Source organism: Halyomorpha halys, unplaced genomic scaffold (assembly GCF_000696795.3).
Source record: "Halyomorpha halys isolate HHAL.00 unplaced genomic scaffold, Hhal_1.1 Scaffold1175.1, whole genome shotgun sequence".
NCBI lineage: Eukaryota > Metazoa > Arthropoda > Insecta > Hemiptera > Pentatomidae > Halyomorpha > Halyomorpha halys.
Genome location: NW_027115251.1, coordinates 122,492 through 135,644, shown reverse-complemented (window position 1 = coordinate 135,644; position 13,153 = coordinate 122,492). Strand labels below are relative to the sequence as shown.

Genomic DNA, 13,153 nt, shown 5'->3' with positions numbered 1-13,153 from the left:
TAATGGCAACTTCTAGGGCGAGGTTGAACAGTACTGGTGATAATGGGTCTCCTTGTCTTAAGCCATTGTTAACCCTAAGGCTATTTGAGATGCCCACTCGAGTTTTCACCTTGCAACTAGTCCTTTCCAGGTTCATCTTTTTTAATCTTATTAACTTGCTAGGTATTCCCAGTGACTGCAATGCCTTTAACAATTTTCCTCTGTCTACACTATCATAACCCTGTCGGAAGTCAATAAAGAGGTGGTGTAAGTCAACATTGTACTAATACGTTTTCTCGAGCATTTGTCTGATCGAGAATAGGTGGTCTTTGGTTGACCGTCCTGGGCGGAAACTGCTCTGGTACTCGCCCAGCAATTGTTCGCTCCTCTCCATCATCCTCCTACAAATTGCTACCGACAAGATCTTGAAAACTGGCACTCAACCATTTCCCTCCATGAAGTAATGCCTAGCGGCGGCCCCATGGAGGGGAATGAACAGGTGTAGGGCGGTGGTTTTAGTGGGTAAAAATCCTATACAAGGATAGGTACGGGGCTATCCCTGTCTTTTGAAGATTTCCACTGACCCTCGTAAAAAAAAACACACACACTTGACTTTTGGTAGAATAATGTTCTTTATATTTGAGTACTATTCCACGAAATTCACACTTGATTCCAATATTACTAAATATTGTTTAGAACAGGGTAACAAATTTTATTTCTAAAAAAACAATAAATAACAAGAGTAAGATTTTTATAAATATATATAATTATATTATTATTTATTTTTTTTTTTAGATTCGACAAAACCAAGGAATTCCTTCAGACAATGTGGGTATAACTCCTCCTGTTCCAGAATTAGTGCCACCTATGACTTTATTAGCTCCCTGGTGTTTTCAGGTAAATTCACTTTTATGATGTAGTCTATAAAATATTTTTGCGGTCCATTTATAGGTTTTCCTACTTTCTGGTTCTCAAGTAAATTATCAAGTTATTTTATATTTATTTGTCTCTTAATGTTTGCACTATTTACATTATTGTTTACTTAAATTATCCTTTGTTAAATTATATACCCTAATAATTTCCCTCTTTTATTTAGGAAATATTTCTGGTAATTTATAGTATTTCTGGTCCAAGACTTGTTGACATAGGTCAGTAAGGGAATAAACATAGTCATAGATACTACTTTATTGACCTTCTTTCTTTCTTTCTCAGGAGACCAGCCATTTGTCAGCCAATTTTACTCTTTATCTGACTTCTCCATCTATCTGCTATTCTCTTTAAAGTGGGCCCCCTGGTTCTTGAAATCTATAATGTGCTTGAGCTCCTTTTCCTTTAGTCATATTATTCGGTCTCCTCTTTCCTTCTTCCTATTCTCAATATTTTGGTTTTGCTCATGTTAATTTCCATTGACCTCCTGTGACCCTGCCAGTAAGGCCTAATTCTCATCTTTGCCCTTTTCAGGGCCAGGTTGAGTACTATTATAAATAGTAGTGGGTTAAGACTGCAACTCAGCCTTATTCCTTGGGTGCTCTCAGATTCCTTGGAAACATGGTTATTAGTTCTCACATTTCCTTGTTTTTCCCTACAATATTAAAGGTGATAGCAGCTATCCACTGTCATCAATCCAACTATTGCCTATCACTCTGAGTGACTGCTTTCAATATTTATAATAAATAATATAGAATTTTATTTGTGGCTCATAGAATTTTATTAGGGACAGTAAGAACAATCTGGTTCATATCGAATACTGAGTTATATTTTGCTGTAGAGCTTTAACACCCTGGAAAAAGGCATTGAGATCCTTGGTTGTCAAAAGAAAAAAAATATGGTTTTGCCCATGGTGCATGAAGGCAAGTAATACTAAAGTCCCAAAATTGGCCAGGCAGTAAAAATATAGGTAAGACCTTCAAAGGTAGACAATATTTAGTTGAAGTGATAATTTTGACCTTGTATCAATGTGTTCAATTTCCTGGTGCTGGGTGGAATTAAGTGTTAAACTATGGATGCATGGTAATTAGTATTGATAACTGCCTGGCATGTAATTTTGAAGAAAAGAAAGATACTATTCACTTGTGAGGTACAGTGAGAACTCTTAAATCAAGATACATAAATTCAAAATCAGCTCTTGAAAAGCATGTTCAGATGAGGTTTGAGTTAAAAGAAAGCCTTACTGAAATAGTGTAACACATTGAAGAGCAGCATGATATCCAGAGATTATGGTCTCTGAAAAAATAGCTCTTATATTGATTCTTGAGATTTCCTCCTTAAATTGTTTTCTGGTGATCAGTTCAGGGAATAGGCTTTGCCATCAAGCTATTTATATTCCAGATTGGCTGGCTGGAGAATGACCACTACAGATATATCTCTGTGAGGTGATAATTAACTACTAACTAACTAGCAAGTATACTGGCTGGTCCACTGCTAGCATAAAATATTTTCAGTAATTTTCTAAATTCCTCTTTAGCTGTTATAGTGTCCTAAGCACTGACAACATTGATTCACTATTCTTACCAATTCATAATTATGAATTTCCTCAGTTCTTAAAACTATTCCATCTTAATAATGTTTCTGAAACCTAACTTCAGCTCTGTGTCCCTTAATCATCTGTTTCTTTACCTAACAACACCCTTAATCATCATGACCAAATAGTTCTTCACATCTATAGATAACCTGAAACCCCAAATGGGTATATATTTCTCACCTTTATTTGATCATCCACTCATTGATTTATTTATCTTACATATTTTGTGCTATACACATCCTCTTTAGTATGCTATGGTTATTGTCCTCCTCAGGGTCCTCTTGAATCAACCCTCTTCAACTTCATTCATCTCTACTCTAATTTAATTTGTCCCAGTGAAGTGAATACTGACTGGTCTCCTCTCTGATTCTAAGAATATTGACTTATAAGATCTGTTTATTGATATACCTCTTCATTCTTTCTTGTTGCTACTCTTTAAAACCAGCAAGCTGCATGATTAAAGGATTTGTCTTACAGTTTGCTCTACTAATCTGCAGTTAAAAATAAAAGGAGAATTTCCAATGATTTTAAACTATCATTCATAAGGTTTTAATGTATTTTGCCCAGTTTGTAAGAGCTGGCGATAACTATTACAAACATTGTTCCTTTTTGGTCTCATAATTTTAATATGAGTAGAAATTATAATTTCCATTTTTTTATTGATTATATTATAATTTCCTTGCAATGTATTTTTTTTTTTTTACTTTAGGCTTTGAATCTTCCTTCTACATTTCACAGTGGAAAGTTGTGTGCCTTTAGGCTGCTATGCAATATGACAGTTATGGTTCATGATATTCCTCTTCATCCTAAACACCTTTCATTATTTTATACTGCTCTACATGAAGGACTTATTTCAAATGATCAGGCATATATTCCTTTATTATAGTAGTATTATTTTAGTGATTTAATGACTCATGTTTTTTTTTCATTTTGTATATTATGTTGCAGTCAGTTGTTAATACACTTGTTAAGCACTGCGGCCCACGATTTTTTTCTCTTCAGTTACCTGGATTCTCATTATTAACTTTGGATTTTATTCAAGCTACAGACTCTATTATTTCATCAAATGAAGTGAGAAATGTAAGCATCTTATTTGATTTTTTGAATAAAACTTAAAGCATAATTGAGTCTCAATTTACTGAGCTTCCTTATAATCTAATTCTAAATTAGGGAAAAAACAAAATTAATAATTTCCTAAAAATTGCAAATCAAGATTATATTTTTGTCGGTAACAGACATATATAACTTAGCATGAGTTCTTGACTATGTGAATCACACCCCACTTCTAAAAACCATTTGCTACATGCTGGTTGTCTACCTCCTATTTTATCATTATATTTTCTTGATTTCTTATTAGGTAATATTAATCTCTGTTATCTGAAGTAGTTGTGGTCTACATTAACTCAGCTAATCAAGCCTCTACTGTAATTTAAAAATTAACCAATGAAGTAAGGATGACTTGTCTCCTATTAAACAGTGAATATAATGATAAAAGTATTTTATAGTTTATATGTTAGTAGATAGATCATTATGATTTATTCACCTATAAAATGTTTCAGACTCCTCGATCAGAAGCAATCTCAATATTAGGAGCCTTGTTATCATTACCAGAACAAATATTGAAAATGCCCGTACTTACTTTAAATACAACAGAATTATGTCCTTTATTTTGTCCTGATATTAGGGTATGTTAATGTTTTTTTTTTTTCTATAGCTATATATTGTATAAATATTATCTCTTATATACAAAATTTTTAAGGATCGTGTAATAAGTATTATTTTAAAAGCTGGAAAAACAGAAACTGCTGGAGTTGCTCGCTGTATAGCATTGTCAAATCTTGGTATATTTTTATATCAAGAATTATGCAAAGACAGCAGACATCCTAAAATTAAAGAAGCCATAAACACACTACTCCTTGCTTTAAGGGTGAGTTTTATTTGAATCTTTTTATAATATTATAAACTATTATGGAATGTTATATTTGTTATTATTATAACGTAGTGTCAGACTTACTAGACTTCACACTCATGGTATGGATGTAAGTAATTTTGTATCGCCAAGCCCTTGCAATGACTTTAAGGTGTGCGCTAAGCATACATTATCTGTATGCTGCCATATCAGTAAAAGAGCCTTTGGAAAAAAGGCAGTTATTTCATCCCAATTTTCGAATTCATTAATGTAACCTGTATATAGTTGGGAGTCAAAATTGACGAGTCTGCCAATCCAGATCAAGGGAGTTTGAAAATGCAGTTATTTCATACCTCTTGGTTTTTGACTCATATGAAACTAGGGTAGGTGCTGACACAAAAGAAATCTGTCTACCAAGCTAGTGCTGTGCCATGTGTTGTGCAGACACATTCCCAAATTTAATGTTAATGGTAAATGCAGTTCTTTTATACCTCTTGGTTTTTGACTCATTTGACACTAGGGTATGTACCGACACAATGGATTCCAAAATTCAACTTTGGAAACTTGAAATTTGATTTATTTACGGTTAGTTATTTATATTTCCTTTTTTCTTTATTAAATTGTATACCAATCTGAAATATTTAGAAAAAATTCAAGTTTGATCTAATTAGGTGTGTTGTGGTCATTTAATTGATAAATTTGATCATTGTTGGTTTTTCTTTTATACATGAAAGTTACATTAGTAATATTGGAATCATTAGTAGAATCTATCATAAGAATAAGAATTAGGTAGTAATTAAATTTTATTGAAAAATTTAATAAAACAACAAAAGAAGAGTTTAATAAGTAAAAAGTTTTTCAAATAACAATATTTACCTACATATACTTCTTAAACTGTTCTTTAGCCATATAAATAAATCTTTTTAAAAATCAAATTAAAGCATAGTTATATATACTATGCAGGAGGTTAGTTTTTTGTAAGAGCAGTAGTATTCATGATATTTATAAAATATATTCACAGAAGTCGATTTCTCGTTTTTTCGACAAAATGTTTTGCTTATGATGGCAGACAGAAATTTATTATTAGTTTTTTCATAGGTGTATTAGTTTTCATGATATTTGCAAAATATATTCACAAAATGCCGATTTCTTGTCAATTTTGACTCCCAACTGTATGTAGTTTACATTAATGAATTCGAAAATTAGGGTGAAATAATAACTGCCTTTCTTTTCCTCTTGGGTTCTTGTACTATACACTCATAAGGGCCATTTGTAGGTGAGAGAGTTGAGATGTCACTCTAAGCAATCTCAGAAAATTACCATTCTTCACCAGAATTTCAGAGCACTATTCCGCCTTTAAGTCCCTCAAAAACGTCACCCAAACATCCTTACGCCGTGCTAAGGAGCAATACTTTCACAACATCCTATCCCAAGCACCTGATCCTAAATCCAAATGGAAAATCCTTAAGAACTTCTCCGTTGTAAGGTCCAAATCCTGTCCATATTACCCAGTCAATCTACTAGCTTTATTATTTCATTGCTGCTCCTCCTTCAATAACTTTATGCGAATTTTGATCTTTTCACATCTCTGAAATTCGATTTGATCCTAATAACTTTTATTTCTTAAATGTTTCCCTAGATGACTTAATCTCAGCAGTCCTCAAGTCCAGAACTACTACGGCCCAGACCATATTTCTGTAAAGATCATCAAACTTTGTCTCCTCACCATTCTTCCTGCCTTTCTGCACATTTATAACTTCTCCCTTCAAAATTCCATTTTTCCCAAAGCCCGGAAGAAAGTTCTGGTCCAACCATTGAACAAAGTACCTTCTCTTTCTTCAGTTTCCGACTTTCGGCCAATATCCATTTTATCCAATTTGGCCAAGCTACTAGAAAGATTAGTCCACTCCTAGCTTAATCATTTTCTCAAGCAAACAGCTCTCCTTAATCCTTTCCAATATGGTTTTCGCTCTCAACATTCCATATAATCCACCTTATTGAAAATATTCCAAGACCTCCAATAAATAGACAATAGACAATCATCAAATATTAATTTTAGTTCTTTTTGATTTTTTGAAAAAGCATTTGACTTAGTTAACCATAAGATCCTCCTCAATAAACTTCAAAACCTTTCCATGTCAAATCGTTTCCTGAAGTGGTTCTTCTCATTCCTGTTTCGTCGTTCCCAAACAGTCATCATTCCGAACAAATCTCCTTCCTCTGATACAAGGTGTTCCTCAGGGACCCTCACCGTCACCAACCCTTTTTTCTATTTACATTAATGACCCTCCTGATTCCATTCACCACACACAATACCACCTATATGCAGATGATCTCCAAATTTATCTGTCCTTCCATTCCTCCTTGAGGCAATCCTAAAGATACAAGAAGATATTGATAGCATTAACACATGGATGTTAAACAATGATTTGAACTTGAACTTGAATGCTGAAAAAACCAATGCCAATCTTATTGGTTCCAAGCGCCTCCTTCACTCCCTCCCTTACTATCCCCTACTATTCCTTAACAACCAACCGATTCACTTCTATCCTACAATAAAAAACTCATTCTGCATTCTCACTCGCTAATCCTCATCATTTAAACAACACCTATTCCTGGTATACAATTATTACTTCCAGTGAGAGGTGCAATGTGTGATACTATGAACTTAACTGTAGAGAGTTACAAGTTTCCAACAGTATTAGGGGACTTCCTGAGACAGCACACCTGAGTTGAGGGAACTAACTGACCAGCCTGACATCTATTGTCTGATACTGAAGTTTAAATTATACAAGCTTAAATAGCCGATTCTACACCAAGTGTAGATATGGCAGTTCCTAAAAAAAAAAAAAAATCAACTGATTAGACATACCTTAATAAATTTATGTATATTAGTGAAAAACAGGTTATTTTGTCAATAACTTTCTGTGAAATTACACCAGCCTACTGAAAAATCAACCATAGATAAAGACAAGTTAAAATATCAGGAAAATCCAGTGTATGCTCAGCTCCACAACATTTTGTCTGCTATCATTTTGATAGGTTAATTGCTCGTAGTTCAACTTACATTCAGCATGTTAAAACTTTATACATTTAACACAAAATTATGAATACCTCTATTAAAGACAGTTTATTTAGAGTCTGCAGACTACAATTGAAGAAAATAAATAAGTGCAATTAAGTAGGAAAAAAAAAAAAATTGAGAAAACAAACATTGAAGAGTGAAAGGTTATTACCTTCCCGGCAGAGATATGTCAGTTTAAGCAATAACAGCCAATGTTTCCTTTGTTAAATGTCACAATGTGTAAAAAAGAGCATCAGAGGATGTATTAGAGACAAATTTTATTGATGTAATGAATATACTCGTTACCTGACAAACATCAGTGCATGTAATCAATCCTAAGTCAACCTGCGATTTATTCCCAGAAATATTTTTTTTTCATTGTCAAACCTAGGTTTTACAAAAACTTGGCAAGCAGATCTCCTTGCCAAGTTTTTGTAATTAATAATTGTTTTAATAATTTCTATAACAATCTTTCTTCCAAATTAGATTTATTTATATTTTAATTGTTGTTTTATTGTTCATTATTTATTAATAACTTTATTATAATATTTAACCCATTTGTTAAGCTCTAAATACTTTTTGCAAAAAGTATAAATGGTATTATTTTTTTTCAATATTTTGTCTTAATGTTGCAGTTTAATCATAAAACAGTAGCTCAATCTGCATCAGATGTTTTGCTTCTAATATGTGACCACTCTGAAACCTTGTACAAAGCTTATCCAGAGATTCCTCCTAGAATTATTGAAGTAAGTTCTGATTTTTAATTTACAGAATCATAATAATAGTTCATTTAGTGCTAATTTTTATTTCATTATTTTTACTCACATACCACTTTTATTAGATTCTGAGCCCAGACATTCATTGCTAACACCTCAGCCTGAAAGACAGAGATGTACTTTCCTAGAAATATGGAGATGCCCTCTCTGGGTCTGTCCTTGCTATACCTTGTTCCATTAAGAATCCATTTGTATAGTAATTAATCCAATTGCATGGTTTGTTTGGGATAATCCCTTCAACCTTTACACTATAGTAGGTTTCCCATATTTCTTAATTTGAAGATCAGAGCGTATAGCTAACACCTCATCTTCATCAATTCTCCTGAACACAAGTCCATGTCCTTCATAAATTAAGGATTTGGATCTTGTTCCTAAATTTGCAAACCTATATGCAGAGCTGAAGGCTTGAGATTCAATCTCTATGTGCAGCAGTTTCAGATTTAAAAGTACTTCCATTGCTGAAATAGGAGTGGTAAACATGGTGCCTGGCATCATTAGATATGCCAGCCTTTGCAGTATCCCAAACAAAGGCTGAGATTTTCGGGCCACTTTTTTTAGATTTCATGCCATAGGATCTACCTAAGGCTTCCTTACATGCCAAGAGATACCTTAGTGCCTTCATGCTGGTCTTTTCAGTGTGTTGCTGCCACTCCAATTTACAATCGAGAGTAGCCCCAATATGTTTTACCTCACTAGAGAGATAAATTAAATTACTATTTAGATGAAGTGATCTGATTAATCCGTCTGTTGGTGAAGATACAAAGACCTTTGATTTTAAACGTACAAATAAATAGAGATCTCAAAGAACTAAACAATTTCTTAAAAAATAACAAAGACATAATTATAATTAGATCAGATAAAACAAAACAATTGACTATTTTATACAAAAAGTAAGTATGACGAAAAAATGGATAAATTATTAAATGACAAAAACACATACAGGACATTGAGAGCAGAACCTTTTACAGACTTAGTAGAAAAAATTAATAAATATATACAAATAAAATCCATAAAATGGGGTTCATAGATAAATTTACCAAAAACAAACTACAAGTAAGTGACTTTACACCCCCTAGGATACATGGATTGATAAAGCTTCACAAAGAGGACAACAACCTTTGGCCCATTATTAATAACATAAATGGGCCAATTGAAGCCTTATCAAAATTTTTAAATCCTGCTCTGAATGAATTAAATAATAACAACCCTTTGGAGGGTTTATGGCAAGACCATATTCTTGATACCATTCATTCAAAGAATCAAAGTTCAAAAGATTCACTGATGTCTGAAATAATTCTGAGATTGCCTCTGGAAGTTTGCCTCCTATTAACACAGCGATATTCCTGCCTATAGAAACTGGCACCTTTTATCAACAACGTGTCAACAACCAAGCACCACAGGATAGGAGATAGTATACCTCCTTGCAGACAACCAGCCTTAAGTTTCATTTTGGTGTGACCTAGCTCTGATGTGAGCAGTCTTCCTTCCTGCATTGCACATCCATCTGGAAAATTGACATAGTGAGTTTTGATGTTAAATCTCTATTTACTAATGTACCAGTAGATGATTGCTTGAAGCTAATAGAGGCTAATTGGGAAAAAATAAAGAACCATATGCCAATAAGAGACAGAAACATTTTCATTGAATGTATAAATCTATGCACTATGTGCAATTATTTCAAATAGAAAGGAAACTATATACGGCAGCTGCATGGATTAACGATGGGGTCTTCTTTATCGATAAATTTGAGTGGGATCTATATCAACAATTTATTAAATACGCAATTAATGAAAACAGAAAAAAAAAAAAACAATCCTAAAAGAAAATATATAGACGACTTAATAATCATAACAAAGAAAGACTGCTACCAAGAAATTTTGAAATTATGCAATGGGTTCCACAAAAGAATAGAATTCACAGTTGAAGTACCTCAAAATAAGATTTCTGGACATGGACATAATCATAGATGGACAAAAAATAACCACAAAGTGGACTAAAAAAACTAATACAAGCAATAGATTACTAAATTTCTTTTCAAATCACCCACAATACCAAAAAGAAAACATTGCAAAAAATTTAATAGATCGAGCAATAAACTTATCTGACAATATTTACACAAAAGATATTAAGACTGAGGTATACACCATGCTAATGGAAAACTTCTGAGATACATATATATATAGAAAACTTCTGAGGTTTTGATAGCCACTAAGAAGTGCCTCTGTGACAAGTTGTTCATGTTCCTCATTTACTTTTATACTTCAATATTTATGCTCATACATTAGCATTACGGTGTGTAAAGTTATAGGACTTAGTGATGAACAAATCCATAAAAAGTTGATAAACATTGATCTGAGTTCCTAAAGCAGTGTGTGTGGCATTATCATGAAGCAGAATGATGTCCTTCCTATTGAACATCACTAGCCTTTTTCCTTGTAGTGCTGTTTTTAAATTATCCAATTGCTGATAGTACTTCTTTGAATTTAGCAGTGCTATTTTTAAATTATCCAATTGCAGATAGTACTTCTCTGAATTTAGCTTTTTCTTTGACTTCAACAGCTTAAAATTTATTGGTCCTCAAATGTCTCACCACACACACAACATTCTCATACTCAGAATCAACTTTGGTTAAGAGATAGAAAGGGTAGATTTTCCGGGTTCACAATAAGCCCTTTTCCATACAATTTATATATAGGTAATCTAGTTTCCATCCAGTTATCATCCGGTTCAAGAAGGGTTCGATTTTGGGCATAGATGTGGCACTTTAGTAGCATGCAACGATGTGGCACCTATCTCAAATATTTCCACACCAATCCTAGTTTCTGTATATGGTCAGAAATGGTTTGTTGAGCTGAATCAAGTCTTTTTGATCAACTTGCTGATGATCTTGACAAAATCATCAAAGATCTTCGTCCAAAGCATGGCTTATTAGAAAGGTTGAACACAGTGCCCTACTTACTGCTTGAGGATTCCCAGTTCTCCCGATCCCGAACAACGCCTACTTACACACTTTCACACGATGCCCTCTGGGGAGTCCAATGTGACTCATGAATGACAGAGGCGGGTGTTCTTCATGTCTGTCAATTTGATAGGCCTGATAGACCCTTTTGGACACCTAAGCCAGATGGAGCATACTGAAAAAACTAGTCAAACTGGTAAAAATCAACCTGCCAAGTTAAGCTTGGAACCCAAACATCACTGAAAGGAACACTCCAGGAATTCGAATAAGCAGCATTTAAATTAGGGCTCAAGGTTAACGAAGATAAGACTGAGTACATTAAAAGTTCAAGAAGGTAATAGCAAAGAATAAATAGAAAAATAGTCACTCACAGATGGTCAGGGGAGGGGGGAGGAGTCGATATGGGCATATCGATAATAATAATAAGAGTGTAGAGTCGGAATGACTGCCAGCAAGTTGGTGAGAAACAGCGCCAGGAAACTTGACAACTCCAAGAAACGTTGATTGCACTGTGGTGACTGCCAGCGAGTCGGTGAAAAGATTCCAAAAACAAACCAGCTCCAACTTGGCTTAACAAACAATGGCGGTGGAGCGTCCATGAATCAGTGAGTCCGCATCTCACACCATGCCAATGCCTCCTAAGATCGCTCCAGTGCCTCCCAAATATTCACCACCTGCCTCATCTGCGGTTATGCAGGCACTGGTCCACTACCTTCAGTATCGTTGTGTACTTGCTTCACCTCAGCAATGTATTTATACATACGCACTAAACTAAATCTCCTAATATCCCATATTTTTATGTGACAAATTCAAATACAAAACTACTTATTTTAAAAAATAAATAAAAATAAACTTAATTAAAATTTTTTTTTTGGATTATCTCTGTAGGAAGTCTGGTGAGTCAATTCATTTAAAATTTTTTTGAGGTTAATGACTTCCATTTTAAATGAAATATTTATTAATTATTCATAAGATTGTACAACGTTCCGGGACCACTGTCCCATATTCATGCCCTTTAAAACCTACAACAATAATAAAACTAACATAACACCAATCCTCATCCTTATTTATTTTAATTTATACAATAAAATTCACCTCATGATTTTATATGGGAAATCATGTCAACCATTTGTGCATCTTCACTTCTCCCTAGCACAGCCATCACTCTATATTTCCTACTACCTCTTTGGACCTTATCTCATGTCCAGTGTGCTGTTTGGTTACCTCCCTGTTTTTTATAAGTCCTTTTTTGTATTTAATATTAACTTAGCGATTTTTTATATAAACCTGTTTATTTCATCTGATTTTTATGTTTTTATTTTAAGTCTATTTATAATGTCGGCGTTATGTGTATTTAAGTGTTTAGTATCAGTTTTATAGTTTACTGTGTTTTGTATGTTTTTTGTTATGTATATAGCTTCTAGAAATCTTCTGTTTTTTGTATTTTGTGCTGTATCTATTATTTTTGGGTTTTCAAAATTGAATTCATGGTTCAGTTTTATGCTGTGATAGCCCAGAGCTGTGCGATTTATATTTTTAGCGTTTTTACAATTGGTGATATGTTGCTTAATCCTAGTTTCCAGTTTTTTAGATGTTTCACCAATATATACTTTTTCACAATTTTTACAATCTAACTTATAAATTGCGTTTAGTTTTTCCACCTTATCAACTTTGTCTTTCATGTTTGACAGCTTATTCTGTTGTTTATTATTGTTGTATAAACAGGTTCTGATATTTGTATGGTCATATTCTGTCAGTGTTTTTTTAATTTTATTTGTAAGGCCTGGTATGTATTGTAGTTTAAAAAACTTTTTATTATTGCTATTACTATTTGTTTCCTCTTGTCCTTTTTCTCTATTGTAATCTTTTTGTTTATTTCTTTATAGAATTCAGTGATTCTTTTTTGACTTGGTGGTTTTTCTATTTTATCTTTCTTTGTTGTTCT

General features: G+C 33.4%; 1 protein-coding gene across 1 annotated transcript in view; it reads left to right on the top strand.

The window, feature by feature from the left end:
• The window catches only part of LOC106688677 (probable Rho GTPase-activating protein CG5521), a gene marked incomplete at its 5' end in the record, with an annotated part of 237,137 nt that overhangs the window by 120,633 nt on the left and 103,351 nt on the right, over positions 1-13,153 (top strand). The window contains 6 exon segments of the mRNA XM_067052337.1: positions 775-876; positions 3,210-3,365; positions 3,449-3,580; positions 4,060-4,185; positions 4,260-4,427; positions 8,109-8,219. Of these exon segments, the coding sequence (XP_066908438.1) occupies positions 775-876; positions 3,210-3,365; positions 3,449-3,580; positions 4,060-4,185; positions 4,260-4,427; positions 8,109-8,219 (795 nt within the window).